Consider the following 27,842-nt stretch of genomic DNA (forward strand, 5'->3'; position numbering starts at 1 on the left):
AGCAAACAGGCTGTGCAATTCTGCACGGAGGGGCCTCTGTCTCTGGACCCTCATTGGTCCGGTGAGGCTTGAAAGCCTCCATTGAGCCAGTCAGGAGGAATTTGGGGGACTAATGCCACTCTCAGGAGGAGGAATTTTGTGTGATTCTGGTAAACAGCTGACCGCTCACTTTGCGAGCTCGGCCCTCCTCCTCTTCCCTCTCCTCTCTTTCCTTCCCTCCTTTTGGTTTGTGCCGTTTGTCTCCGCATTGAACTAACAATCCACACGCCGCTCTGATAATCCACCGGTCGACCATGCCTTTGGTGAACGTGTTTGGGTCGAAGGGGAGGCTGGTGCTGAGCGCTCTCCTTGTTTGTGCTGTAATCTTCGAGTTAGGTAAGTGACTTTATTCCCCATGCGGAGCAGTTATGTAAACATGTCTTCCTAGAAATACCAAGGAGGGGAGACTTCTGATATCTTACCGTATCTGCAAAATTTTGATGCATCACCTGCTCTCTACCTTGAGTAGCTTATTGTCAAAAGGATGCCCCAAAACAGAGGCCCACAGCGGGGAGGAAGACCAAGCCGAGCAAACCCAAACCGGAGAAGTCAACAAATGAAGGGTCCAAAGCTGGAACAGCCAAACCCAAGATCAAATCTACGGCTGCAGCCCACGCTCAGGCCTCCCTCACACAGGTATTGTTTTTCATCCAGTACACAAAACCTTTGACATGTTAAAGGAACATTTGTTAAACATAAAAAAAATAGAATGGATGTGTGAATAACTGCACAATTTACTATCTGACACATGAAGGTGCTGAACAGGGGGAAGTTTAAGAAAGTGGGAGAAACCATAAGCGTGCAGACAGGAGACACCCTGGAGCTGAGGTGCAGGGGCAAACCTGTGAAGTGGAGCGTCCCCTCATACCTGGAGGAGGACGACGATGGAAGGCTCAGGTAAGCTACCCGGTGGATGCATTTTTATTTTGCACGACACCCACTTTATTCATGAGGGGGCAGAAGGGATTGAATCTGTTCCCTAGAGAGAGATGTTCTTCATTGTATCTGCAGGACTGTCCAGCATGAGCGATACGGCGTTCTGACGTTAGTCAACAGCACTGGAGCAGACACAGGCGAGTACGCCTGTTACCCAATGTACTGCGAAGACACAGACTGCAGGAAGGAGTACGACAAAGCTGTAAAGGTCTTCGTCTTCTTTCCCGGTACAATGAATAAACTTTATTGATGCTTACACATGCACTTCTCAGAGCCGCAGACTTCACCAGTCTTTCTACATCCACATAGTATCTTATCGTCAATCTGTCGTATCTTTACGCTCTATCAACCAGACCCACAAGAACTTTTTGTTCCATCGGCTGACTACTATGAGGTGATTCAGCTGAGAACCAACTGGCCGACGGTCCTCCCCTGCCAGGTGACGTCACCTGGGGCCAAAGTAACCCTGCACCGCGAGTTTCCACCGGTGGAGGTGGCGGTGGACGGAACGGAGATCTCCTTCAATGTCAAGAAGGGCTTCACCATCCACCGACCCCGGCCTCATCACGCCGGAGCCTTGTACTGTGTAGCCAGTCTGGGCAACCTGAGGCAGAGCTCCACCAAGTACATGCTCATCTACGTCAACTGTGAGTCATCCATTTCCCAACTGTGCTTTTATTTGTTGCCCTTTACCTGCTGATACCTGTTCAAGGACATGGGAGTGTGCATATAAGACAGAGAGCAGGCAAAAGCAATCGACAGCCAAAAATAGATTTGTATTTGTATAGCACTTTTCATTAAAAAAGAAAGCAGTATAAAAGTAATAAAAAACCCATTACCGTTCCACCCACACAGAGGAAAACAATATTGAGCAAGCAGAGGGAATGCTATCGCTAATCTCATGAATCTGAAATAAGGAAAGACAGAAGGCAAGTGAATAAAGAAAGATAAAATGATGAAATAAATAAGAAAAACAAACAAAATGCTAGAAAAGACACTTTCAGGATTTCCAGAGGTATTTTTTTGGGTTGTACATTGTTTTTTAACATGTTATGGAACACTGAAACCAGTGCGGATTCTTGAAGGTATTGCAGTACTCCATAAATACCTCTGTGCATTTTTAAGATTGCCGGAAAAACACAGAGAATTCCACCCAGTTTTTATTATGTTGTCTAAAGTCACCGTCGATTTATCTCTTTAGAACTTCACTCACACGACTCGCCGATATTTCGCATTTGCCTTCAGACCCCATGGCTCCCCCTGCCCCAGTGATCCAGGCCTCGTCGGGTTCGGTGGTTGTCGGGGAGAACCTGCGTGTCGGCTGCACTGTGATGGGAGAACAGGACGTGGCGGTGGAGTTTACCTGGGAATACCCAGGACAGCAGGTCAGGCACTCACTGTGACAATTATCTTATCGCTTTGATAATTTATAATATTTTACAACTCAATATTCCTGCAGTGGGTTTATCTTATGTCAATATTGTTAATAAGTCATATAACAAAATCCCTAAAGATCAGTAATGGGCCATTTAGAATCATAAAAAAGTCACATACATTTCAGGTTTGAAAGACAAATCAAGTGAAGGATCTTTCATTACAGCTTACTTTGTGCTTTTAGCTGGTTCATTATTAATAAAGAGGCATCCAACCTATGGACTGCAGAGCATCCAGGCTTACCATATAAGGACTTGATAATATAAAAGCTGCTGACTGAATGACTTAATGGTAAACAGGTGACTTCCTGCTGTAAAGTATGTGTTTATTTCCTGAATGGGTGGCCCGCGGCTGCAGATCGGGAGGCCTCTGTACACGCAGGAGAGCGTCAGTCCAGTCGGCGGAGGAGCGGCTCGACAGCAGTCTCAGTCCGTCCTGCTGGTGGACGAAGTGAGGAGCGTGGACCAGGGGACGTACACCTGCACCGCCCAGAACCTGCAAGGGGCCAAATCGGTGTCCGCCACAGTAAAAGTGGTCCCCAAGGCAAAACCTAAGAAACCCTGACCCACCACGGCTGCAGGACAACACTGAGAGAGAGTTTGAGACAGAGGGAGGAACAGCAGATATAACGATTAAACATACTGCGACATTACAGAGATTTATTTTTTGTTTAGATGAATTGATGTGGTTCTCCAAGCTAGCAAAAATGCTATTATTAAAATCATTTTCGAGTATTAAATATTTTATATACACACGCTGTTGTCCGTATGTTTTGTTTATTTCTTATTGTGCATGTTCCTGCCAAAGAAGGCATTAAATAGTAAAAACTGATCATGATGATGATGATGATGATGATGATGATGAGCTATTTTTCCTCAAGTCATATTTTGTTCCACACATGAGTCAAAGCATCTGATATATCATCATGTAGTTGCATTATGTGATACAAGTCTCAATATTATCTTATATGGAGCTCGATGATATGAAATAACAACTTGTGATTGTTGTAATTTTACTCAATTCTTTACATTTCATAATTTCGTAATTTTGACATAACTCATTGTTAAATTTTGCAATGCCAAAAAAATAGGTTAAAGGGATGGATTAAACAAACCTCACTTGATGTTGGCTAACGACGGCAACATGTAAATTATGATCATGATGTTTTTTCAATATCGTGTATTAAGTCCTGTTAAATTAACCAGTCAGGAGACACCATGACAAACCTCTGATGGTAGGCCCTCATTGACACAACCACCTGACTGAATAAACATGTGACCATGGATTGTTGTGTTGCCATTAGTTTAGTCATTAGACGCCATATGAGCAACGTTTATGATCTGATATATTGAAGGTCTCATTACAATATTTTAACACAGGGTCCATCCACAAGCTGGGCCTGCTCCAGTTGATGGTGTTCCCTCACAAAGTTGAACATTTCCAAAAGTGAACTGCCCACCCAGGGGTGAGGGGGCCCACTTGACCCCTGCTGCTGACCCCAGCCCTGGTATTAAATCCGAAGTGGGCGTTTCTATCCGCTGCTTGTGAATTACTCTAGATGGCGCTGTCGCGCTTTACAAACGTGAACATCGTGTCAATCCAGTTACCGGGGGGGGTGAACCCGTTCTCCCCCTGCCTCGCATGTTTCCTCTCACTCTGCTGTCTCCGCCGTTCAAACCTCCGAGAGGGAAAACAGAGAGTCCCAGTCTGCGCTCCACGCCGCCAGTCGGGCCGATCTCCGTCTGCGTCCTGGGACATGTCCCGCGGAGTTTCATTATATAACCGGCGAGAGACACAGACAACTGCAGTTGAGCACCGGCGTTGACCAAGACATGTCCTTGATGCTGAATATGGTGAGTGCCAGTTCTTTTTTTCCCCTTCTGTAATGTGTTCGTGTTCCGCTCCCTCTGCTGCACATGCAGCGCTGCAGCCGGACTCGGAGTGTGTGTCGGGACGGGACGGGACGGGACGGGGCGGTGCGTGGTGTGTCCTGGACGATGGCGCGTTCAAAAAACTTTCTGCAGACTAGAACTGAGTGAAGTAAACTTGAGGATGAGCTCGACTGTGCAGATTAAAAAGCCTGTGAACTACTGACACGGTGTTTCTGTGTGTGTGTGTGTGTGTGTGTGTGTGACTGACTGACTGATGGACGAACAGTGATTTTTATGTGTGTGTGTGTGTGTGTGTGTGTGTGTGTGTTTGACTGATGGACGAACAGTGTTTTTGTGTGTGTGTGTGTGTGTGTTTGTGTGTGTGTGTGTGTGTGTGTGTGTGTGTGTGTGTGTGACTGATGGACGAACAGTGATTTTTATGTGTGTGTGTGTGTGTGTGTGTGACTGATGGACGAACAGTGATTTTTATCTGGCCATCTATCTGCCGTCACTGTGCAGCTATGGTGGTCCCCTGCTCACTTGCACTGCAGTGAATTGAAAAGTGTTTGGCCCGGCGCGGCTGTAAATGTTTGGGCTCGAGCTCACACTCCTCCACTCTCTCCTTTGATGCACAGGAGCTTGGGGACAAAAGCTGTGTCTGTGTGTGAGAGTGTGTGTGTGTGTGTGTGGGTGTGTGTGTGGGTGGAGGGTGAGAGTCTCAGGGACTGGCTGGCTGTTGTCGTGGAGACCAGAGGCCACAGGTGACCTCTGACCTGAGGACTCAGGGAGCGTTGCAAGAAGAGTTCCTTTCAGCGTGGCGGCTATGGGTGCGTGCTGACGCAGGCGAGGGAGCAGCTCGGACAACGGGGGGACAATAGATGTGCGAGCTGTTGTTGGAGACGGTGTGGTGACCATTCCTGTAATTTTAGGAAGGGATTATAGGAGAATTGAAAGACGCAGTGGTGGTGGTGGTGGCGGGGTGATGTACTGCTGTCTCTGCTGGTGTGAGTGCGTATGACTGAACACCGAGTGGCGATCACTTTGACAGCTTAAGTGTTGTTTAGGGTTGAAGTCATCACCAAAAAATGCATTTCTCCATCGCATCCAGCTCACCTCTCGATGACACAGAGGTGACTGATGTCGAAGCTGAGAGATCAGATTTTGCAAATGAGAACTCCAGCATCCACAAACCTACTTTCTCATTTACCTCAGCAGTGTTGATGTTATAGTGTCTGGAAATCCTGCATCCACACTCAGTGAGATGGAGACGAGTCTCATTTTCCTGCTAAAAAAAAAAAATCAATTATTTCATGATCATAAACTACAGGCATGGCTAGTTACCACTAGTGTTATCTCATAAAATGTGGTTGTTAGGTGACCCGACCCTTCAAGAGTTAATTAAAGTAAAGTGACACACGAGGTGCATCTTTTTTTAATGAAACTGTTTTTAATTACTGATTAGTTAATAATTAATCAAGTAAAAATACTTAATATAGTAGCAACATAAAATTCCTTGTGATCACTTGTAACATTTCATAGATTGATTATTAATACTTTAATATTTCAAGTTTGTATTTGTTGGTTTCCGGGGCCACTGATTTGTGATTTATCCTCTCAAAACTGTCAAAGGTGTTGCAATGTTTTCCGTTTGTCAATATTGCAAAGTCCGTTGTTTGGCTAAAAGCTTGTGGAGACATTCTCCGCTGCTCTGCAGAATGAGCCTGACAGGTGATGTCTTCTTTCAGCTGTTTGACTTCCCAGGGGGCTGACACTCCCCTATGTGTGTGTGTGTGTGTGTGTGTGTGTGTGTGTGTGTGCGTGCGCGCGTACATGCGTCTCCTTAAAGCACAAGCAGCTGATGAAACACTGATTCTGCTGACCATCCGATGTCTGCTGACCATTTGCTCAGTGTTGCCTAATTAAACGGATGCACGAAGTACAGTGGGTCTGAATGGACGTTGCACCTCCGTGCTCCCACTGTGTGTTTGTTCTCATTTAAAATGCTCACAAAAAGGTTCAGGAGTCCAATAAATCAAACATCCCCGTCACCACTTCAATCCGCCGCGCACACCGTATACTGTCGGCCTTTTTCTCTCGTCTGGCAGCATGTGAGTGGATGGCAGGTCAGTCATGCATACTACAGTCTGGCAGATGGTGCAGAGGGGAGAGAGTGTGGTCATAATGGCTCTGTGTTGGGCCACAGTTTCCCCCTCAGGCCGTCCAGCTAATCAAACACTAATCAGCCCTTCTTCCACTCAGTGGGTTTGCTCTTTCTCCTCTCCTGAACTCTGCTTCTTTCTTTCCCTCAGATGTTCCTCCCCCTCTCTCCCCCTTTTTTTCCACACCGTTTTTGTTCCTAATCTTGGTTTTCATCCTTCTTCTCCTGCCCGCACTCATCTCTTAGACTCTTCATGGACGAGGCCACGCCTGGTCACCGTTGAGGAGAAAGTGACGTGCTCTTACACTTTGTGCTTTTAAATCCTCAGTCATCCCTCAGCCTTGTGGCTGGTCTGATCCGCTGTCTGGGCCCGACTGTCGCTGCGATTAAAGTCTGGCCGGGTTCGGAAAATCACTGCGGGCCCCGGCCAAGCGCGCAGGGTTGTCTGCCTTAATTCTGCCACTGTGGGATAGATGAGGCTGTTTATATTCCACAGCTCAAAGCCATCACAGACGTGTGCACGAATGTCGCTGGAATCCAAACCAAGTGTTCATCTCTGATAGTATCTGCCAGGTCACATATTTCTTATGTAATTCTGCACCAGACGTTCAGCTGCATAACGCCACGGACTAACCAGTCCACATTAACGCGTGGTTAACCTCACCGTTTGACAGCAGCTCACACTGAATGAGCCTCGGTACAACATCACTTTACTTCACCCAGTTTCATCTGGGTTACGTTGTCGGGCTTACAAGCTTGAACTAAGTTATTTTTTTCCAAGTGCCCGGACAGAGAACACACCCCAGTTAATCATTATCGCCCAAGTGACAGGTGTTTCCTTATAGATCAAGATTGATCTTTGAAAAGTATGTTGACATAGTAAAAAAATAACCACTTTGTGTGTTGAAGCTAGTAATATACGTATATTTTAGAAAAAATAATCTTTAACTCATCAATATTTCTATGCATCAAAGAGAACTGAGATGAGTGGGGCATTGTTTTCCATCTCAGCAGGCCCTGTCAGCTCTCTGGAATGTCTTTGCATCTTTCCACTCATCGCTTGGTTGGGGGTTTTTTTCAGCCCACAACTTTTATTGTTTTGGTTCAGTTTCACTGTTCTCATGAACCTTTTTCAAACCCTCTGTATAAGTCGGGTCAAGGCAGGAAAAACCCCGGAATGCATTCCAATGTTTTATACTGACATTGTACACCGTGTGCAGGTTCCTAAGCCTGGATGGCATTTTGTTTCCTGGAATATTTGGCAACAAACTGGAATGTCATCCAATCCTCGGAGGTCGGAGCTCTCTCCCTTTTAAGTTCACCTGCAACACAGGTCACACATGTTGTCAGCCGCGGTCATTAAATTAACTTAGCCACTTAGCCATCTGCCAGAAAACAGAACAATTTCAATAAAATAAATCATGTCATTGATCATTTATAACAGTTGAAGTGTGAGTATTTGGCATAAAGAAGAGCTAGCTTTGTGCTCACACACATATTTCCATCCGATTCCAGATTAACCAGATCTGGTCGATATAATAGTTAATCATGGTTAAGTCTATCACTGCCCAGTATTTCCACCGATTGCACGGTTGTCCGACCTGCCCACCGACTGCGGAACAATGGTTCTATCCTCATGAGACGGGCGGGACCCCCTGACCTTCAGAGGGGTAAGGTCCGAGAGTGTCGGAGGCTGGACAGACCCCATACGGGGCCCTTTGTCTCTAAATGTCACAAACCCGGGGCCAGACGGAAATAGTCGATCTTTGCCATTAACTGCGGCAGAATCTCACCCTGGGACTATTGTCTCGTTAGTCCTGTGAGTCAGCCGCGGCGTGTTCACCTCTGCTCTGCCTTATCGTTTCAGAATGTTTATTGTATCAACACAATATGTCGGCTTATCTGCACATGAGGAGCTCTGGCAATCTCTTGCCCTCTGTAGATATCAGCAGCAGTGGATGCCCTTTGTGTTGTGTTTGTGTTTGTGTTGTGTGTGTGAGTGTGTGTGTGTGTGTGTGTGTGTGTGTGTGTGTGTGTGTGGTGTTGGGATGAATTATGTGTGTGCAAAGTACTCAGCCCTTCTCTCTTTTATTTAGTCTGAAGAGTTGTAGCGTAATAGAACAAAAGGCCTCGAGTGGAAGCTCTCCTCTGCGACCGTCGAGGCAGCTCCGGTTCTGTTCTCTCCCGACAGCATTTCAGTTCGCTGTCACATCCTGCTCTCTTATGTGAAGTCATTACAGTGACTTTAAAGGTTAGAGTCAGTTACCGTGACCTGCTCATGTCTCTCTTTGGTCACACAGGAGGTAAAGTGAAGCAATGGTTCAGACTCACTGGCACTGTAATTCTCATCTTTATACATATACATACATATATATGTATATGTTCAAACTCTATATTTACCTTACATACACAAGGGTGGTATCATGTCATGCTGTCTAGGGCTGCAACTAACGATTATTTTCATTACAGATTAATGTATTGATTATTTTCTGGATTAATCGATTAGTCGTTTGGTCCATAAAAATGTCGATCTTGTTTCCCAAAACCCTAAAGATGATGTTTTGTTTTGTCCACACACAAAATATAAATTAGTTTACTGTCATAGAGGAGCAAAGAAACCGGAACAAATATTCACATTTAAGAAGAAAATCTACTTGAACCGATTCATCGATTATCAAAATAGTTAATTTAGTATTCGATTACTAATCGATGAACTGTTGCATCTCTAATGCTGCCCAGAACAACTCATTAAAAAACTGACAGACACACCGAGCTAAGGTAGCCGTGTGACCCGGGATAATCTTATTTCTCTGGGTCCAGACAGCCAGCGTTGCTCCCGTGGCGGATTCCTGCAATGTTATTGTCCAAAAAGAGCTTAGGCAGAGGAAATGAGTCTAGACCAGGTCACACAGGTACAGTATCTGTAGGCAGGCCCCGACTCGTCCCTCTCTGTTGTTCCTGCCTCCATCTGCTGTCATTTCCCCGTCAATTCACACACACACACACACACACACACACACACACACACACACACACACACACACACACACACAAGTGCAGCACCATCAAAACTCCTGCAGGTTGCCAGAGCTTTCTCGTTGGAGCCGGGAAACGTACAGCTGAGAATCTGTGGAATCTGGGACTGGACGTGCCCCTGGGCCGCGGAGGTAATGACAGGGGCACAGCAGCACCTGCTCAGGTGTCAGACTGGCCGTCCCAGCTTCGACGGGGTTGTCCCCGCTTTTCTCTTTTTTTTTCCCAGCCGACTTTCTTCAAATTGCACTCAGCGAGCCAAAGGGCTCCGTAAGACATCCCATTCTTGCTCTGGAATGTCTTTCATAGCTCGCCAATCTCTGCGCAGTGCATCTCTGGCTGGCAAGGTGCTTTATAGGCTGAGATTCTTATGTGCCCACCTATTGGTACCAGCTTTCACGAAGTCCAGATACCTCCTCCGCTGCCCTCGGACAGAAGAAAGGAGTCGCTCTCTTCTGGTTAAGGAGCAGAGAACAATGTCCTCTCTTTTCTCCTTCCTCCGATGCGTTTGAATTATGTAACTTGATACGATGCCCGGCCTGTCCAGAAACCCAGCCTCTGGAAGGGAGACTTACACTCAGGCTATTGTTCAGATGCTCTACACTGAGACAACCCCTGCGTGCTCTCATTTTCCACTCCTGCCTCATTTACACTCTCTTCATTTTATCCCCCATCCCTCATCCTTCTTTCTCTGTGTACCTGCGGCCTGTTAGTCAACAAAGGCTGGTCCACACATTATGGTCCCATTATCCGTGGGCAAACAGGACACATTGAGCTGTTGGTGTTTGTCTGGTGAGGCCGGCTCTCCTGCGTCAGTCAATGCAGGGTTTGGGTTGACCGCCTCAAAGCTGGTTGACATGCGGGGCTTTTGTTCCTGGAACCGGGGGAACAAGTCCGACCACGCTGGCCCCCTGGGAGATCTCAAAGTGCACAAAAAGATGCACAGGTGAGGAGGGGAGGAAGAGGAAAAACATGAGGGTGTAGTGAGTGAACAGGAAAGTACCAGGCTCTCTGGGGAGTGACTATAAAGAACAACTCCCAGTTTCCTTTATCAAACAAACAGGAAAAGTCCCAGCGGTGCTGCTGTGTCTGAAAGAAATCGACTCGCTCTCATCTTAAAATCAGCCTGGTCCTCAATTTAGACCAGTGCAGGGTCATCTTGTCATGACCTCTGGCCGGATCTGTGGCCAGGCAGCTCCCCCCCATCCACACACCTCCCTACTGCCATCAGCGACTGAGAAACAGTCCCGTGACGTGATAATCAGCAGCGCCAGTAGGAGAAAGCAAGAGAGAGAGAGAAACGGAGCGGGCATGGGATCAGGTCCAGAGGAGTGAAGTTGCAGGTGGGCAAACAGACAGGTAAACAAATTGATGGGGGGGGGTTTTCCTACTTGCAGCATATTGAAACGTATCCTTAGATTCTGTGAAAACGTGTCTTTGCATCTCTCTTGATCATGTCCACTGTTCACTGTGTGATACTGGGCTTCATGTGTATATTTCATACATTCCTGAGATTGGCTTCTGGGAACGTTTGACCTATTTACATGGCAGCATGGCTCACCGTGGTCCAGGAGTCATACTGCGATTTTAAGGAAGCTCTGTCACAGAACAGCTTGAGCTGCAGAGAGAAGAGGAGAAGCGGCGCGATTTGTTAATTACTCTGCCCTCCAGGCGCGTTTGTTTGCAGAGGAGCTGAATGGGAATTAGCCAACTTTTTAACCAAATCTTCTCGCCGGGACGGATGACGCCACGCTGAGCGGCGGGCCTGAGCCTCCCCATTCACTTCCAACAACAGAACAAATATGCTGATTACCCATTGACTGTGTCAAAATGGAGCCACGTTGTGCTAATGGAATTTACTGACTGGCGGAGTGGTGTATCATGTTTTCCTTCATAAACCCTCTTTCCATTGTATGTGTTTCTTTTCTGTTGTTTCTTTTTTTAATGACCTGATCTGATGGTCTATTTGTGTTCCTGGAATCCCCTCTGAGGCCTGCTCACGTTTTCTCTGTTGCAGCCGAGTAACAAGGCTTTCCTTCAGCTGACTTTGTTCTTCCACTGTTGCCGACGTCTTCGGAGAATTTGCAGTATCCAGTTTCTCTGTGCGGCTGGAGGTCGTGTGAAGTACCCTCCCCGTGTGTTTTCATGTTTCACTTCCGCTTCGTGTTGCGGTGTGTTGTCACTGTAAACTGCGCGCGGCAATGTTGCGACCCAGAGTTGGCTGAGCAAGGCGATTCTCAGAAGGTTCCCAGTGCGCGCTGCCTCTCGGCACCGACAAACAACAAACAATCGACCTTATTTACAGGGAAACTCCACAGGACAAAAAAAAGTGCTGACCGTCTGTCTCTGCATCAGCGCGCGTCAGCATTCGTGTTAACCGCCTGACGAGCCGGCTGCCCAGCTTTTCCTCTGGTGTTGCAGAGCAAGAGCGGATCCGAGAAAAAACCTTTGCTGGGAGGTGATCAGCGAAGCCTTGCAGTGGTGCATTTTTAGGCCTAAACTTGAAAGTGGGTCAGGTCCGGGTCGACGTGGGAACCACTCGACTTCTATCGCTGTGATCACAGAACAGTGACTCCTACATGAACCGCTCCAGGAAACAAAGGAGCCTCTGAGAGAAAGAGAAAAAGAGAGCGACCCCCCCCCCGGCTGTAATTCATTTAATAAGAAGCCAATTCCCCTATGCTTCAGTCTTCATCAGCTTAACGTTACACGGCATGGCTCTCCTGCTCTGATTAGACGGTGAAATGATCGGTTATTAAATGTCTGATAGGACCAACATAGTTCTCATGGGAACTAAGGTGCTTTGGATAATAGACATGACCCACAACGCCTGAGGACCTGCAGCGGACCAGGGCCGTCCACTTCAGCCGTGTCAGTGTGGTCTATGGGTTATGTTATAGCACATTAATAATTAACCGGTGAGAAATGTAAGGAATGTGAGTTTGTTTCCTCACATCGCTCTCTCCCTTTACATTCCTCCCCCTGAGCGTCTGCTCTGCGGTGAACATGGCTCTGCTGATAGCAGCAGTTGGCAAACACTGCACAGACTCTCTGCTTGCTAACAAGGTGAACAGAAACCAAATAGGGTACTTGAACTTGATTAGGGATTAGGTGAAATAAATAGCATGTCCTCCTGTTGTTTGCTTCTAAATTCCAATCAAGTTACGCTATGGGAAATGTTTTTTGGCATGATGCTGTTTTTCCAGTCGTTGACTTCCTGGGTGACTAGAAATGTGTGTGTGTGTGTGTGTGTGTGTGTGTTTATCTTGTGGGATGTCTCAGTCACTGCAGATGGAATCAAGTGAATACATGATCTGGGAGTCTGGAGGAATAACAACACCATCACTGTAATAATCTCAAAAGAAGTTAACGTGTTGGTTTTTAATTCTCTCATCATGAAAAGGACTGCACATATATGAACACCTAAACTCAGTGCCAATACCTGGCTAGGTGTATTGGAATAAGAGACGGTGCCATGCCTCTAAGATTGCTCAATATTGCGCCGGCAGTGTAAAGATGCATCATCCCTACTAGTTTGCAAGGTAGTATGCGAATACTGGTCCTCAGACTTTGTCCGTTGTATTTTGAGGCTATGCAGACATCCATATATATTGACAACATCACTCTGGTCCCAGAAGACCCTCAGCCTTACTTAAGACTCATCTACTAAATCTTATTAAAAGTTCCTATTTCCTTCAGTTCAACCCAAACTCCTGTCTTTTGTTAGTTTGCAGCAGATGCATAGTGGGAGACAGATCCTAGATACATCTAAAATTAGAACAACAATTTTAGTGAAGGAAAGGCTTTTGTATATTCTTCATTTTAGGGGGGGGAAAAAAATCGTTTTTTATTGTATTGACCAGATATCGATGTTCGATGTATTTGCTTGGCGTCTTGTTTTTACCCTCTCAGCGTGGTTGGTAGATTAGTAGTGTGCATGTCTGTGTGTGTTCATGTGAGTGTGTGTGCGCGTGTGTGTGTGTGTGTGTGTGCATGTGTGTGGGATAAGTGAAGGGCAAGTGGATGTCACTTAAAACAACACTGAGGTCATCTAATTATCCTTATGCCAACACTAATCTCTTTATCACACACACAAACACACACACACACACACACACACACACACAGAGGTTGAACTTGTACACACATGGAGGCATCCAAATAGACGTTCATCTAAACACAGTTAGGGATTATGCAGTCAAGCCTTTTTCACGCCACAAATCAAAGACTCGTTGATACTTAAACAAAACAGACTCATTTTACTGTTTGAAGAGAACGGGAACAGGGCTGCGGTTGAATGAATTCGCCCCTAGATAAATACATTTTAAAGAAACAAGGGAACACACTTTGGTGTCGTCTTCTCACACCGAAGCATCCTTATGTAACAGCAATCAGGTCCCGATCAATAAGGTTCAGTGAGGCAACCAGTCACCCCAGATAACCCCAGCAGGGCTACTGTAGTTGGAGCCGGTTATTGAATTCTCTGTAGAAATACAATACTGTGAAGTCAGCAGAAAAAGGCCATGGCACGCGGACATCAATGGGCCAACAGATGCAAAGTGAGGAACCCCACCACAGCTGGTCCGCCCCAGAGGAAGTCTTCACAGCTGATTTAGTGGAGTGAGTCCGGGGCAAAGCCAGTTGTCGTGGTCGGGAACGTGAGACTAATAAAGTAGTGCTCATAGATGTCCGAGCTGCTGTAACTTCAGCTCCTCTGAGGTAGACGTTTGTGTTTGTTTTGTTTTTTCAGTTTGTTGAAAGTTTCAAGGTTTTCTCTTCTGGGTCAGTAATAATGGAGGCTGCTTTGGAAATTATTAATGAGAGATAGAAATTGTAGTGGAAATTGTATTTGTGTGAGTGTGTGTGTGTGTGTGTGTGTGTGTGTGTGTGTGTGTTTACAGTCCCGTGCTTAGTGTCTCTTTTTTGTTCCATCTCACAGCAAATTGGGCAAAAGGCATAAGATGGCATACGATGATGAATAAGCCTCGCCCACATGCACCAATCATCATGTCACTTCAGATTTTTAGAAATCAGACACAAAAGACACAAAAGGGCTCTACTCCTTCGAGGTTAGAGCCCCAACTAAGCTGTCAAAAGATAACGAGATGGATGACACATGCGCGGCAGCATTTTGTATTTTGTGGCAATCATCATTACTGTCCGAAGCAGGAAACGACCGTAAAAAATCCCAATTAGAACAAAAAACATTTGAGCTAAACCTGGTAGTATTAATAAGTAGACTGGTTGTGTTACTGACTGATCTAGAGGAGACAAACTGTATGTCATTTTTGAATCCTGTCAAGTCCTGGAGTTCCACCTTCTGCCATTTCCATCACTGGGGATGGATACCAGCGCAATGCTGTTCTCTTCATAGTTTTAGTTGCGCAATGGGCAATGCACTTCCTTTGTGCTGTAAGTCGAGTCTCCACACAACATGGAGAAAGCATATAGGGGACCAATATAATGACAACTTTAAGCCAAAAAGTTGTCTGTTTCCACTTTAAATAATTTATTTATTAAATGGATGGAAACGTTTTAACAAAACACACAGAAACACTTCACTTCAACTGAAAAATTCAAAAGACCCAAATTTGGAGAGACGTAGTTTTCACATTTTCCATATGTGCCACATCAGTTCTCACTTGTCAGGACTCAGAATAAAATGTCTGCATGTTCTCAATAGTGCCCTGTATCTGCGGCTATGACCAAATAAGCCCTTTGACCCCTATAAAGGCCGAAGTGTTCGTCGTCAATGGAGACAGTGTGAGGCTGAAAACTGAGCCTTCAGCTTTAGCACCGCCACATCCAAATCGCCTGTGAATTATGAGCCTTGTCTCAGGGAGAGGGCTGCTCGTCACCGTGAGTGTTCGTGCAAAGAAAGTTGACCTTTCGTTCGAACTTCTCTCCGCCCTGCCGTTCGGAGAAGTCCGACCAAACTTCCATGTCGGCGCGCGTCGATTCGTCGTCCTGTCAGATTTCAAAAGTGCGCGATGCATGACACAGAAAAGTGCCTTCAGATGAAAGAGAAGAAGGAACGTTTCATGGCCGTGCTTTCCGACATCCCGGCTCCCCTGAGTGGCCTCAGGGCGGAGAGGAACGAGCTCTGTCTGCCCGATTGTCTCCCGTCCATAAGGAATAACCTGCTGACAATTAGAGGCTGCTGCCGAGCACTCCTCCGCTGCCGTGCCCCACAGCCAGAGACACTCTCACACTCATCTCACACAGCCAATCAGAGAGCGAGGCGCGTTTGCTTCACATATGGGCTCCTTTCCAAAGTCGGCCCTCCGGCACAGCTCATCCTGCCACTGCTGACAGACCGTTGAAACGCCGTCATGTCGGACAAGTCACTCTTTGTCTTACACGACTGTCAATTTGCGCTCTCTGCAAGTTGAACCAGTTCATTATCTGTATTAACTTTAAAATGTCTTAAGTGGCACCTTCGTCCCTGGGGGGGGGGGTGTTTTTAAGTCTTTTATTTAGCCAACTTGCTTGAGTGAGAAGAAGTCATTGTTGCGGTTTCTGTTTGGCCACAGTGATCACGGGGCCGGTAAACAGTACCAACAGAATCTCTGGCGGTGCCACCAACCATCACAGTGTGCCGTCATGGCCTTGTTTGTTGATAGAAGCTGTCCTATAAGGAAGGCTGTCAGGCTGTCAGTGTGGGAGGTAAATATAAAAAACTATAGGCCTCTGTAGAATAGATTAAGTAAGGCTCGTGGCTGATTCGGTAATCGCTCCGTAGTGTTTTCACACAACTAACAGCTGTGAGAAAACCAGCGGGGCACGGCTTTGACGGGGCTTACATAATGGAACTGAGTGTGCGCTGTGTGGGAGTTTCAGATGTGACCTGCGAAGTTACCCCACGAACGTAAACACCCTGTGATCGCGGAGCAGGGGAAGAGAGAGCGGCGAGGGAAGAGGGCAGAGGATCCGGCGCCGCGAGCCGCGCGCGTACCTTTTTTCCGGGGGCCGCGCCGAGTGACACACCGGTGGGAGTGAGCCTCCGTGGGAGTGAGCGCTCGCTGCATGGAAAAAAAACGAGCGAGCCAGCCCGAGCTTGCGCTCTGCGAAAGCATCTTTGGAATTTGGCCTCCTCGTCCTTCTCCCCCTGTGTCCCGGTCCCGGTGCTGACCTGGCCTGTGTGTCTCCGAGGGCTTGAGATGGTCCCTCTTCACGCTCAGGCATTTCAGTGAAGGCTTTGTTTCCCCCACAGGGGACCTCATTACAATGCTTTTGGAGAGAGCGTCCTTGAAACCCCTTCACTCGAAGGCTGCGATGCTTTGTCTTCTTTGTGATTGTTAGTAGTGCGGTATGTGTATGGTTTTCTAGCCGAGTTAGGATATCATCCTGCGAAGACTCATATCAGAGGTTTACTGAAAGCCTTTTAGAGCAGACTCACACCTCTCAGCAACGTGTTCACGTCTTTCCTCTCCAGTATGCACTCCTGCAGACCACCGGTACCAGGGTTTTATATCATGACCTATCCTTTGTTGTGACAAAAGAAGTTGTACTTTTTATTGTATCGTTACCATATTTCCCTCAGACAGAGAGAGAATAGAATTATTTCATATCAACAGCACTCAACATGAACTGTGGAAGCCTCTTCTGGAATCTACAACCAGGTCCATTTGCTCCAGATTCATCCCCCTTTTGGATAACTACGACCTGGACGAATGAGAATCGCCACACACTTTACATCTTCTTCATTTTCCAATCTCCACATATATTATAGTGTCCCACGAGGTAATTAGTCTGAAAGCGCTGACTAAATATATTCAATACATCTGTGAAAAGATCTAATTCACAGATTCATTACAGACGGATGTGGATTTTTTGGGGGCGGCCGATGACGATCCCGATATAAGGGTTCAAGTATTTTTTACGATACCGATATATTGGCCGATATATAGCCCCGCTTTACATGTGAACTTCTGTAAAGCGATTGGAATTGTCCTCTTGGAAGGCGTACCAAACTGCGACTGCTAAAGAAAAACTGTTTTTGGAATCATTATGCTATTACTAGTCAGGGCATTCCACAACTGAGCAGCAAGCCTGTGGGGAAAAGTAGACAGTAAAGGGGGGTCCAGCAGCATGCGCCCCGAAAAAACTGGCTGCAAAGGCCATTACATTCTAAAACGTTCAAATTTAATTTACAATGTGAAAGGAAACGTGGATACATCTCCAGGTGCGGTATGTTAATAACCCAGCAGATGAATGTGCAGGTGTATTAGAGGGTTGAGTTCCATGTTTTCATCTGTACCTTTGCAGTGGAGCACTTTGATACCCTGATCAAACATTTGAACGTTTTCATCAAAGTTAGCAGGTTTTGAAAATGCTCACTGCTTTGTGAGGAGCATAAATCAAGAGCAGAGCAGTTTTCAATTAGTCTGTAGCTGTTCCAGGCTGCGAGGACGCATGGCTTTGATCCATGTGTATGTGGTGTGTGTGTGTGTGTGTGTGTGTGCACGCGCGTGTGATTTAAGGAGGTGTGTTGCGTTTCAGGGCCCCTTGGCGAGTCGGGGCTGGTGCTGTAAATCTCGCTGTGTCTCCTGGTTTACTCAGGCCCATAAACTAGGAGGCAATTATGGAAAACAACTGGATGCAAGATTTCTTCAGTCCTGCAAGATTTGTGGTTGCAGCCTTAAAGGATTTTTGCCCTCCCATCTACCCAAAATGAATTACTTTGCCCCACGCGCCCTCACCCCAATCCCAGCTTTCCGTCAAACAGTGGATTGACCTCTCATGACTCTGGCAGATAACAAGACAAAAAAAACGGAGGAAAATAGCGGACATAGACATTCTGTGTCAGACCTTGGCTTGTGGCCATTAGGTTTGGCTCACTCATGATTTATTCATATGGTATCAGACATGTACACACTCAACATGACCTGCACTGACTCATATCCGTCATGTCTCACCCTAACCCAGGACACATTAACACATTAAGACTTGCTGGTGGGACGGCACCAGAGCCGATGCACTTGATCAAAGTGCTTTATATTTGATTATGTTCATCATCTTTGATTACCAGGTTTCTTTCTCCAGCCTGACTTCAACCTGTATTTTATTGGCTTGTTAGGGATCCGGATGCTTTGGTGGAAAGTTTTACATTTGGGGGAAATAGTACCTCATGAATATAAACATGAACAGCTTGGGCTGCTTTGATCTGGGCCTGCCTGAGAGCCCCGAGTGGAGTGGGCTGGAGCCGGCGTTGCACAGCTCTCTCTGCCAATTTTAACCATTTGCATAATTGTTATAACTGTCGAGGCCAGCGGTGCAAAGCTCTTGATGAATGTGGATTGTATTAGAAGCAAGAGGAGATGTCACCGCAGGAGTCAGTTCTCTTACATGGGATATTTGTGTGTGACAGCGAGAGAGAGAGACATTGCCTTCAGGAAGTGTGTGTCTCGTGAGTGTGCGCTGACGGGCAGGCCCGCAGGGTGGCCCCGTTGAATGATGAGGTTTGATCCCTCATGGAGCCATGTACTGTATCTGCCAAAGCATTCTTAAGCAACCTACTGGGTTTTCGCATGTTTCTGCCCACAAATCATGTACATTTTCTTTTCCAAATCTTTTCTTTTACCCGAAACTTGCGTGGAATATATGTCGTCAATCCACCCCAATTACATTTTATTTATTTACTTTTCCATTGAGTTGTTCATTGTTGTTTCATAGTGACGTGCCAGCATCCTGCTGGTGCACTTAAGTTCTCCCGGACAGCAGTCATTCTAATGCAAGTTAGAGTCCAAAACACATAATCATTCTCAGCAATCCAGATCACTTTAGCTTGACCCTTGTTACAACATACCCGTACAGTGAAGTGGTTTTTAATAGCCATATCTCAGATGTCTGATGTCTGATGTCTTTGAATGCACCAAGGAGGAAAATGCTTTACTAATAAAAATAGCTCAACTTTGACGCTGAAATGTTCCCTGCGAGGAGGTAAATAGACAGCATTTTGTCTTAAACGTGCCATTGAGATGTTAAAAGTGATTGCACAGTGTAATGGTGATGGAAAAACTTTTATTGGACCCCTATAAGCCTTTCTTTCACCGTGTAATTCATTTGACATCTTTCAAATGACGATTCGGGCAGAAAGGAACTACGTCACCAATTTTTACAGTTGTAAACCGGAAGTAGGAGCTTCAACGTACAGACTTTGTCTTCTCCTCTGTTATCTCCAAAGTGGTGTTGATAACTTCCTCAGGAGCCCTGAGGAAGAGTACTTGTGTCCTTTGCGACGTCTCGCTACTTCAGCGTCTTCTTCGACAGTGACCAAACAATTATACCACCTGAAACCAAAAAATCTGGTTTATTTTCATAATATAATGAAACCAATGTACAAACCAATAGTCGTCTACATCAATCATTAATGAGATATCTTGGTATGGTGGTGGCTTTCAAAATTGGTTGTTAATGGGCTAAAACGAGGCCAGCGCCTGGTGCGGCCCTTCAAAGCCTTTTAACTTAGCCCGGCTGAGCACAATAGGTGAGTTTGCCTCCCGCGGGTCCTGTTTATAGTCTGAGAGGTTGCAGCGAGTTTGTGTGTTTTATGGTCTCGAGAATGTTTTATGGCCAACCGGGGGTGTTTATGCACGGGAAGAGCGAGGGTCATAGGGGTGAAATCAATAGCGATGCTTGATGAGGTTGTCTGAGTAGAAGGAAGAGAGAAGGGGATATGTGGGTGATTTGGCGGTGTGGAGGTTTGCAGAGAGACAATTTCGCTGCGTGGAGCTGAACAGGCTCAAACTAAAGCTGACAAAACAGTAGTGCCTCTTAGGTAGGTGTTGGGGTAACTTGGCAACCGGTTTAGTTTTGTGTTGCTTTGCTCCATAGGATGTTTCCTGCTGCGGCTGAAGCTCGATGTAACAGCCATCATATCCGATGTACAGGTGTACTGTAACACAAATTGTCCATAATGTGTATTGTGTACCGGAGCACTTCTGTGTGTGTTTTTCTTCTTCTTTTAAGGAAGCCCAGCTGTAGTAACATAGTTGGATCAGCGTTATGTAACAGAATTATGATGTCACATATGCTGAAAAGGACTATGTAACCCTCACATGTGATCCTGGGGTCCTTTGATTTGACATGGGGATAAGCAGCGATGACATTCCAAGAGGCAAAACTGATTCAGTCGCAGGTGCATTATGAAATAAATAGTCTGTAAATGCATCAACTGCTCTCCTATAACCAGGTCTGCATACAAAAGTTTCAGTCTGTGTGTGTGTTTATTTTGTGGTGAGTTGCTATGCTGTGGTGGGAGTTGTTGTAGCTGTGCTTGGAGACAGCTGTCTGTGCAGAGAAGCACAGCTGATGAAACGTCTGTCAGCCCACACTGTGTCCCTCCCTCCAGAGATCAACATCCACAGGGTAGTCAAAGGGGCAAGAGGTGGAGTTCGTTTCAGTGAAGGAGGAAACACACGCAGATCCTCAGGTGTTGCCCGAATAGCAGCATGGCTTCATGGATGGCACACTAAAATAAGTTCTTTAAACACACCGCTACGTCCATGGTCCCAAGATGATGGAGTGACTTTGACTGACTTTGGTAATCCCCAGACTTTTCATCTAAAATCAAAATGCTTTTATTCATTTTTTTAACCATTCTCTGACATTTTTTAGATACAACTAATATATTAAGTCCAATTAATAATGAAGCACACTTGTTGATGCCCCAAAAAGGTCACACACAGAGGGGATGTAGCTCAGTGGTAAAGCGCATGCTTCGCATGTATGAGGTCCTGGGTTCAATCCCCATCATCTCCACTCCTTTTAAACAGTGTCATTGGGATTGTTTATCTAATGATTCATTATCATAGTTCTGCTACACATGAATGGTTGGTGAACATGGTTCCCCATGGTGTATTTTGCTTTGGTTAAACGCTTATTCCATGAATTATTGAATTTAACTAATTTACCGGCATAACCTTCCTCAACTCATTTTCTACTTTCCTTTTTTTCCTGCAGAGCACCTTACAGCCCCACAGAGCCCTGTAACCAATGGCAGCTTCAGTCCAGACTCTTCCTCTGACCCGTGGCCCCAACAAAAGCTTCCGTAACCCCTTCCCAGCCCCGCCCCTCGCGTCCCGTTGCGGCATGGGAAGCGTGGGCAGTCTGGTGGAGAGGCCAGATGTGTCTCCGACTAAAGGCAGCCGCGCTGTCCCCCAGGTGAGACCCAAACAGACCAATGGCCTCCTGAAGAAAGGCTTCACCCAGAGGGAGCTACTCAACTACCTAAACATCAGCAGGTCAGTGCTGTTCATAGGTGCTTTTGTACAACATTTCACAGACTGCGATTGTAAAAGAAAGGGAAGTCTGTAAGGTAGTGCAAAATGTGAAAGGAGGCGACCTCTGTTGACCCTCTGCTCTCCCAAACAGAAAAGAGCCTAAAGCGAACCCGGGCAGTGACGGCAAGAAGGACATTATCTCCGGCCTCAGTGGCCGCGAGGAGGACAGCATCCACGCCAAGGTCTACCACAAAGACGGCACCGAAGTAGATCTGACAAAGAACTCACTGCCGAGTGGTGGCAAGTATGAAAAGGTGAATATTTGTTGTTTAAAATATTATTATATATGACTTTTTACTAATTACGGCATCTCTGTCACTTGAGATGGTTTTACACTATGACTCCTGTAGCTCTCAACCGTGTGTATCTATGTTCTATATAGCTCAGTTTTATTTGATTCCATTTGATATTATTCTTATTTGATTTGGTTTGATTCTATTCTTCTTCAAACCTGTACTCACTCTGTCTTTGGGATGCTGTAATACCCACATCACCCAAATTGAGGATCATTAAAGGATTATCTTATTTTATCTCATCTTATCTAAGATATTATATTATATCAATGTTGTTGTTTTTTTGAAAGAATCATTTGCATCTCTTCCATTGTCAAGGTCTTGAATTAGTTTGGAAGCTATTCTGTAGTTTTTTAAGCAACAAGCGACAACATTACATTTACATTTATCCAAAGCGTCTTACAATCATCGAGGCAGGAAACATTAAGCACACACACTGGGATGATCTGGACTTTTTAACCCCTAAGTCAGCGGTGTAACCCACTAAGCCAAACCAGCTGCGCTAGAAACAAGTCTGTGTATTACATTAACACCAAACATCTATTAGTACAAGATGTACAAGTTTCATCAATGTATTAAATATTACATATACTTTAAGTGAGGGTACTTTGAAGTGTCCTTTACCGCATCTGAGTTTCATTCACAGATCCGGATGACTGACTTCCCATTGTGTTCTTTTTATAAATGATATACAGGCAGCGACTGGCTGTGTGAAAAATTGATCAGCATCACATTCATACATCTCTGGTGGCGCGATGCAACAACCACCCCCATAGTTTTACCTGCATAAATCAACCCTAAATATATGGCAGCTCAGCAGCTCAGATTGAGAATCTGCCACTTGCTGTGTTCTGAATTTATTGCTGCAATCAAATCACACATGTTTAGTTTTTTTTTTTTAGCTTGAATTGATCAACGCTCAGAGCATAGAGGGTGGGACATATTGATTTAATCGGAACATTGTGATTGATGTTACATAGCTCAGCCTCCTTTTGCTTTGAGTGGGATATGTCTCGCCCCCCTTCACCACCACTTTCTAATACTTGGTCTGCTCTCGCTTCTCCTTCTCCAGGCTCGTTTCAGATCGTCCGCCTTCAAGCCCGTCACCCCCAAAAATTTCAGCTCCATGCAAAACCTCTACCCGTCTTCCAAGTCAGAGGATGTGGAATATGGCCTCTCCAACGGGCTGCACAGAGCTTACGCCCATGTTCCTAAAGCTGTCTCCACCTCCTCCTCTTCTTCCTCACCCTCCCGCCCTGGACCGACATCCAGTGGAAACAAGGTATCTTCACATATGGTCATAAATTTAGCCCCTTGTTATCGATGCCCAGTTATTTCCACAGCTGCCACAGGTATTTTAGACTTAAGTCAAACTTGGTGGAAAGTTGAGCTATGGGCCAGGGACTTTGTACATCAACTACTCGTGATTCGGGATGTTATTTGTCACTAAAATCAATATATTCTCCACTGAGTTTGTGTGAAAGTGATGAATAACTGTATAAATACGAATGTGTAGGCCGTCTCTTGTGTGCGTGGGACGAGCCACGAGGATGATAACCTGTCAGATTCGGGCCATAACTCCATGAGCAGCCTGCCGCCGTACCGGCCTCCCTTCCGCCCACACCTGGCTCACATCAGGTCTGCTGCAGCATTCTCTTCTTTGCAATGCTTTATATTCAAATGAGGTGTCCCTACAATTGATTTTTCTCTTATACGTGATGACTGTGTGGGAAGTGATGATCGAGATTTTAATGGCTTTCGTGGTTTATTTTTTTACTCCAGTGCGTCTATGGGCCACATCAACACCATCGGCTCCCTGGACCGCACCTCTCTGGGCCCGAAGGCTATCGGGTGCGAGGGTGTGGCTATAGGAGAGGTGGCGTGTCGGAGCATGGCAACCCTGAGCCGCCTGGCTACATATGGAGGGGAGGCTCCACCTCCTTATGAATGGACACTCTCTCTGTCTGTGGAGGAAGTGGTGAGTGCCGGGGGAAATGGCCGAGCGAGTCAGTGCGATTTACAGATCGCTGAGTCATTCATCCTGTGGTGCTTTGCAGGTGCGGGATCTGGAGGAGCGTCTGGTGGAGAAAGAGCATGAGCTCAAGCAGATGAAAAGAAACCTGGACGAGAGCGAGGGCGCCATTGCTCAGGTGAATCTCATTGTATTTTGTCTGTTCTTCACCATCAATCTTGCTATCCATCTGCCTCTCTTTTGAAGTCTGACGCCCATCTGCTCGCCTCATGCAGGTGTTTGAAGGGAAGCAGCGTCTGTGGGAGAAGGAGGTGGAGGAGCTGAAGCACTTGTACGCTGCAAAGCTGCGTCAGGTCTCCCAGCATGCCCAGCGCTCCCAGCGCAGCCTGCAGCTGCAGTTGTTCAAGGCCCAGCAGGAGAAGAACCGACTGCAAGAGGAGCTCGACGGCCTGAAAACGGAAAGGAGCCAGGATGCTGGAGCCGTAGCAAATCGAACCAGCCCAACCCTGGAGGAGACGCAGTGGGAGGTGCGAGATAGCTGAACTCCTTCCTTGTTTGTCCTGTTGAAGTGATCCCAGTACAACAGGGCCTCGTAAAGTCAGTAAAAACTGACGTTTCTCCTGCCCCCGTCCCTCCGTCTCCCCCTATTCTGTCTCTCAGGTTTGCCAAAAGTCAGGGGAGATCTCCCTGCTGAAGCAGCAGCTGAGGGACTCCCAGGCGGAGGTGACCCAGAAGCTGAGCGAACTCTTCCAGCTGAAGACACAGCTCAGGGAGAGCCGCATGGAGCTGCGCAGCAGGGAGGGCCAGATAGATGCGCTGAAGCTCGTCCTGCAGGGGACGCAGCGGCGCAGATGCTCCTCTCAGAACGCACGCGAAGATGGAAAAGGGGCTGACGAGACTACTTCAGGTAGTTTTATGCGCCTGTCTCTGACTTGTGTGTATGAATCTGGCGCTGTCAGTTCATGCTGGGGAGAGTTTAAGTTGAAACGCCAATTCAAGTCTCACAGGACTTTCTGACTGACTGATCGACAGTAAATCAGACATAGTTCTTTAAAATCTTGTTACTAAGTCATTCCAAAATACTTAAACCTGCACACGCCAAAGTAGTAAGCATGAAAATGTAAAACAAAAAAAAGGGAAGATATTTATATAGATGTCTGTCTAATGACTGGGTTTCTTATCAACACAGCAGGAGCCTGTCTGGGTTTACATGCTTGCTCCTAAAATCAGGTTATTTGAGTAACCTGGTCAGGAGCAGAGTTCAGTGTGTGTGTGTGTGTGTGTGTGTGTGTGTGTGTGTGTGTGTGTGTGTGTGTGTGTGTGTGTGTGTGTGTGTGTGTACATGTGCGTGTGTTTTGAAAGCAGCCCAGAGTCTTTCATTATATTTCCCCTATGGCACTGCCGGGCTGTAGTTGAAGCCATGTGAACCTCTGTGTTGCAGGGGGGTGCGGGGGGCCCACGGAGGAGCGTCTGCGGGCGGAACTCCTGCTGGAGCGACGCCAGAGCGAGGCCCAGGCCATGGCTTTCGAGGACGAGAGGCACACATGGCAGACGGAGAAGGAAAAGGTCATCCGCTACCAGAAGGAGCTGCAGGCCAGCTACTTAGAGATGTACCACCGCAATGAAGCGCTGGAGAGGGAACTGCACCAGCTGAGGGCAGGCAGAGAGCAGGGGGCCGGAGGAGGAGGAGGAGGAGGAGGAGGAGGAGGAGGAGGAGCAGGAGGAGGAGGGAGCAGAAGTGGGACATTGGAAAGAGAAGTGCCAGAGCTGAGGGGCGAGAGAATCGGGGAAAACCCAGAGGACAGACCTTCCTCCGGTTTGCCGTGGATAGAGAGGATTGAATCATCCGAAATTTGAATGTGATTTGAATTTGTTTGCAATGCAAACTGCTTTCTCCCCGAAGTCCGGCATCTATGGAAGACCAGGTCTGCCAGGATGAGAAAGGAAAAGACGAATAAGTGAAATAAGTACAAGTTTTGATTAAGACAAAATTATCCTTGTACACTTGGTGAAAAATTGGCATTGAAATTGAAATTATGATGTTGTAAGTCAAAATCTATACTTCCTGAGACAAAAGTATGAAAATTTTAAAAGAGAATAAAATGTAACATTATTTATAGTCATAATTATAAATAATCATAAAGTAATGTGTCTAAAGTTGGACTCATAGCCAAAATTATGAGTGAATAAAAATAATGAGAGGAAATATTTGACCTCAAACAGAAATATTTCAGTCAACATTTTGACTTACTATGTCAGCATTTGAGTAATTATCACTTCTTCTTTTTTAAATCTTTACTTATCTTTTAATGCAGATAGTCAAATTTAGAGTATTTTTTTGTAAACTGTCCATCTGTTCTTCTTCTTCTCTTGGTGGGAATGGGCTTCCATGGACGCTGCCAGTCTCTGCCCGTGCACCCTTGTTTATTGTTGAATGCCGTTATCCTGCAAAGACGGGACCCATGAGCTTGTACAGAAACACAGAAAAACTGTCTGTGCCTCGTCTCCACTTGGCTGTAGAGTCGTGTCGGGTGTTTATGTACAATACAGACAAACTCCAGCCAAGCAACTAAGACTGTCCTGCTTCAGACTTCTGTCCGATCACAACGCTGTAAATGAACAAAATTGATATGCTGATTGTGAGAGCTTTGCGTTCATGTGGCTGTTACTTTTCGGTCTGGACTGCTGTGTGGTCTGTGGCGGTTGTCAAAGGGAAGCGCAGGAACATCTCAGCACCTGTGTGCGAGCTGCCGGCTCGGTGGATTCAGTATGGAGGATAAAAACTACCTGGTGCCAAGGTACTGATGCTAATTCTTTGCCATCGAGAAAACGTTACTGTTCTGAAGAAACTGGAAATGTGCTACTTTTTTTCCTCTCTCATTTCTCCTGTCAGGTGATGCCAATATATTTTGTACATAACTGTAACTCTCCATTTGACTGGACTTCTTTCATTGTAATCCCAAGCACACTGTTGTCTTAAACGGGCATTCTTCCGTATCTTTTGACTGCAATGAAAACCGTCAACAGATGGCCTGACGTGACCGCCCTGCTTCGCCAAAACCAACAACATTAAATGCATGACATAGGTGGAGTTGTTCTATTGCATTGTTTATTATTAAATATATGAACGTTCAAAAGCCAGCTCTCAATTGACCTCTCAATGTACTGTGACTCTTGTCCGTTTACTGGAATCAAAACTGTGCAGTAGAAAAATATGTATATATATGTATGTTTGTTTTGGATAATAAACATTTATGAAGTGGTGTGAGGGCAGTGGAAGTTGGGTGCTTGCCCCAGTGGCACTTGGTGTAAATCAAGGCTGCAGAATGTTTTACATTCGGCTTTTCTGTCTGAATGGAACTGATAGAAATCACTTGTCAGAATGTGAGAGGCGTAACTGATGGCGTTCACCCTCTGAGTCGCCTGTCTGCTCCGAAGGGGCTTAAATCTCCACGCAGCGTGCCAATAAAACCCAAGGACAGGGGCTTTATGGCGGAATGGACAACAGAGCGACGGAGGCTTTGGGGACTAATGTGGCTTTTAGAGGTTTAGCCTCGGATCCTTATCTCGGCCTCTCCCTAAGGCCCTCCCTGCTCTGCCCCGGCCGGCCCTTACATACCATCTCCTGCAGTACAGACAGCAGAGGGGTGGAAGGTCAGCCGAGACGGAAACATAGGAGGATCCCCTGTTTGCTCAGGAAAATAAGCACCTCTATGGCAAACATTAGATGTACAAACCACAGCTCAGAGTCCAGCATAACTTTGTGGACAGCTTGGGTTTAGATTGTCTTAATAAAGGTGTTAAATGTGTTGTTTATGCATA

The 27,842-nt window shown here is 46.2% G+C and overlaps 2 protein-coding genes and 1 non-coding gene across 8 annotated transcripts; all 3 read left to right on the forward strand.

Moving 5' to 3' along the window:
- Positions 1 to 87: 87 nt before the first annotated feature.
- LOC118320000 (platelet-derived growth factor receptor-like protein) lies at positions 88 to 3,163 on the forward strand. Its single transcript, XM_035650781.2, has 7 exons — positions 88 to 375; positions 509 to 675; positions 794 to 936; positions 1,051 to 1,202; positions 1,329 to 1,622; positions 2,221 to 2,360; positions 2,767 to 3,163. Exons 1-7 carry the CDS (start codon positions 294 to 296, stop codon positions 2,971 to 2,973), a joined length of 1,185 nt encoding a protein of 394 aa, XP_035506674.1. The 5' UTR covers positions 88 to 293; the 3' UTR covers positions 2,974 to 3,163.
- Positions 3,164 to 4,063: 900 nt separating this feature from the next.
- On the forward strand, positions 4,064 to 27,283 carry n4bp3 (NEDD4 binding protein 3). 6 transcript variants are annotated; one of them, XM_035650354.2, is made up of 11 exons: positions 17,951 to 18,301; positions 20,825 to 21,016; positions 21,436 to 21,716; positions 21,847 to 22,009; positions 23,121 to 23,330; positions 23,565 to 23,686; positions 23,831 to 24,026; positions 24,106 to 24,198; positions 24,296 to 24,547; positions 24,681 to 24,927; positions 25,462 to 27,283. In XM_035650354.2, the coding sequence occupies exons 3-11, from the start codon at positions 21,469 to 21,471 to the stop codon at positions 25,875 to 25,877; spliced, it is 1,947 nt and encodes a 648-aa protein (XP_035506247.2). In that variant the 5' UTR covers positions 17,951 to 18,301; positions 20,825 to 21,016; positions 21,436 to 21,468; the 3' UTR covers positions 25,878 to 27,283. The 6 variants fall into 6 exon arrangements, with proteins under 6 accessions (XP_035506246.2, XP_035506248.2, XP_035506249.2 ...); XM_035650353.2 differs by lacking the exons at positions 17,951 to 18,301; positions 20,825 to 21,016 and adding an exon at positions 4,064 to 4,262; XM_035650355.2 differs by lacking the exons at positions 17,951 to 18,301; positions 20,825 to 21,016 and adding an exon at positions 10,532 to 10,830.
- trnaa-cgc lies at positions 21,163 to 21,234 on the forward strand. Its single transcript has one exon. It is a non-coding gene; the product is annotated as a tRNA-Ala (tRNA).
- Positions 27,284 to 27,842: the final 559 nt, after the last annotated feature.

The sequence above is a fragment of the Scophthalmus maximus genome, chromosome 9, assembly GCF_022379125.1.
Source record: "Scophthalmus maximus strain ysfricsl-2021 chromosome 9, ASM2237912v1, whole genome shotgun sequence".
In the NCBI taxonomy this organism is placed as follows: Eukaryota; Metazoa; Chordata; class Actinopteri; order Pleuronectiformes; family Scophthalmidae; genus Scophthalmus; species Scophthalmus maximus.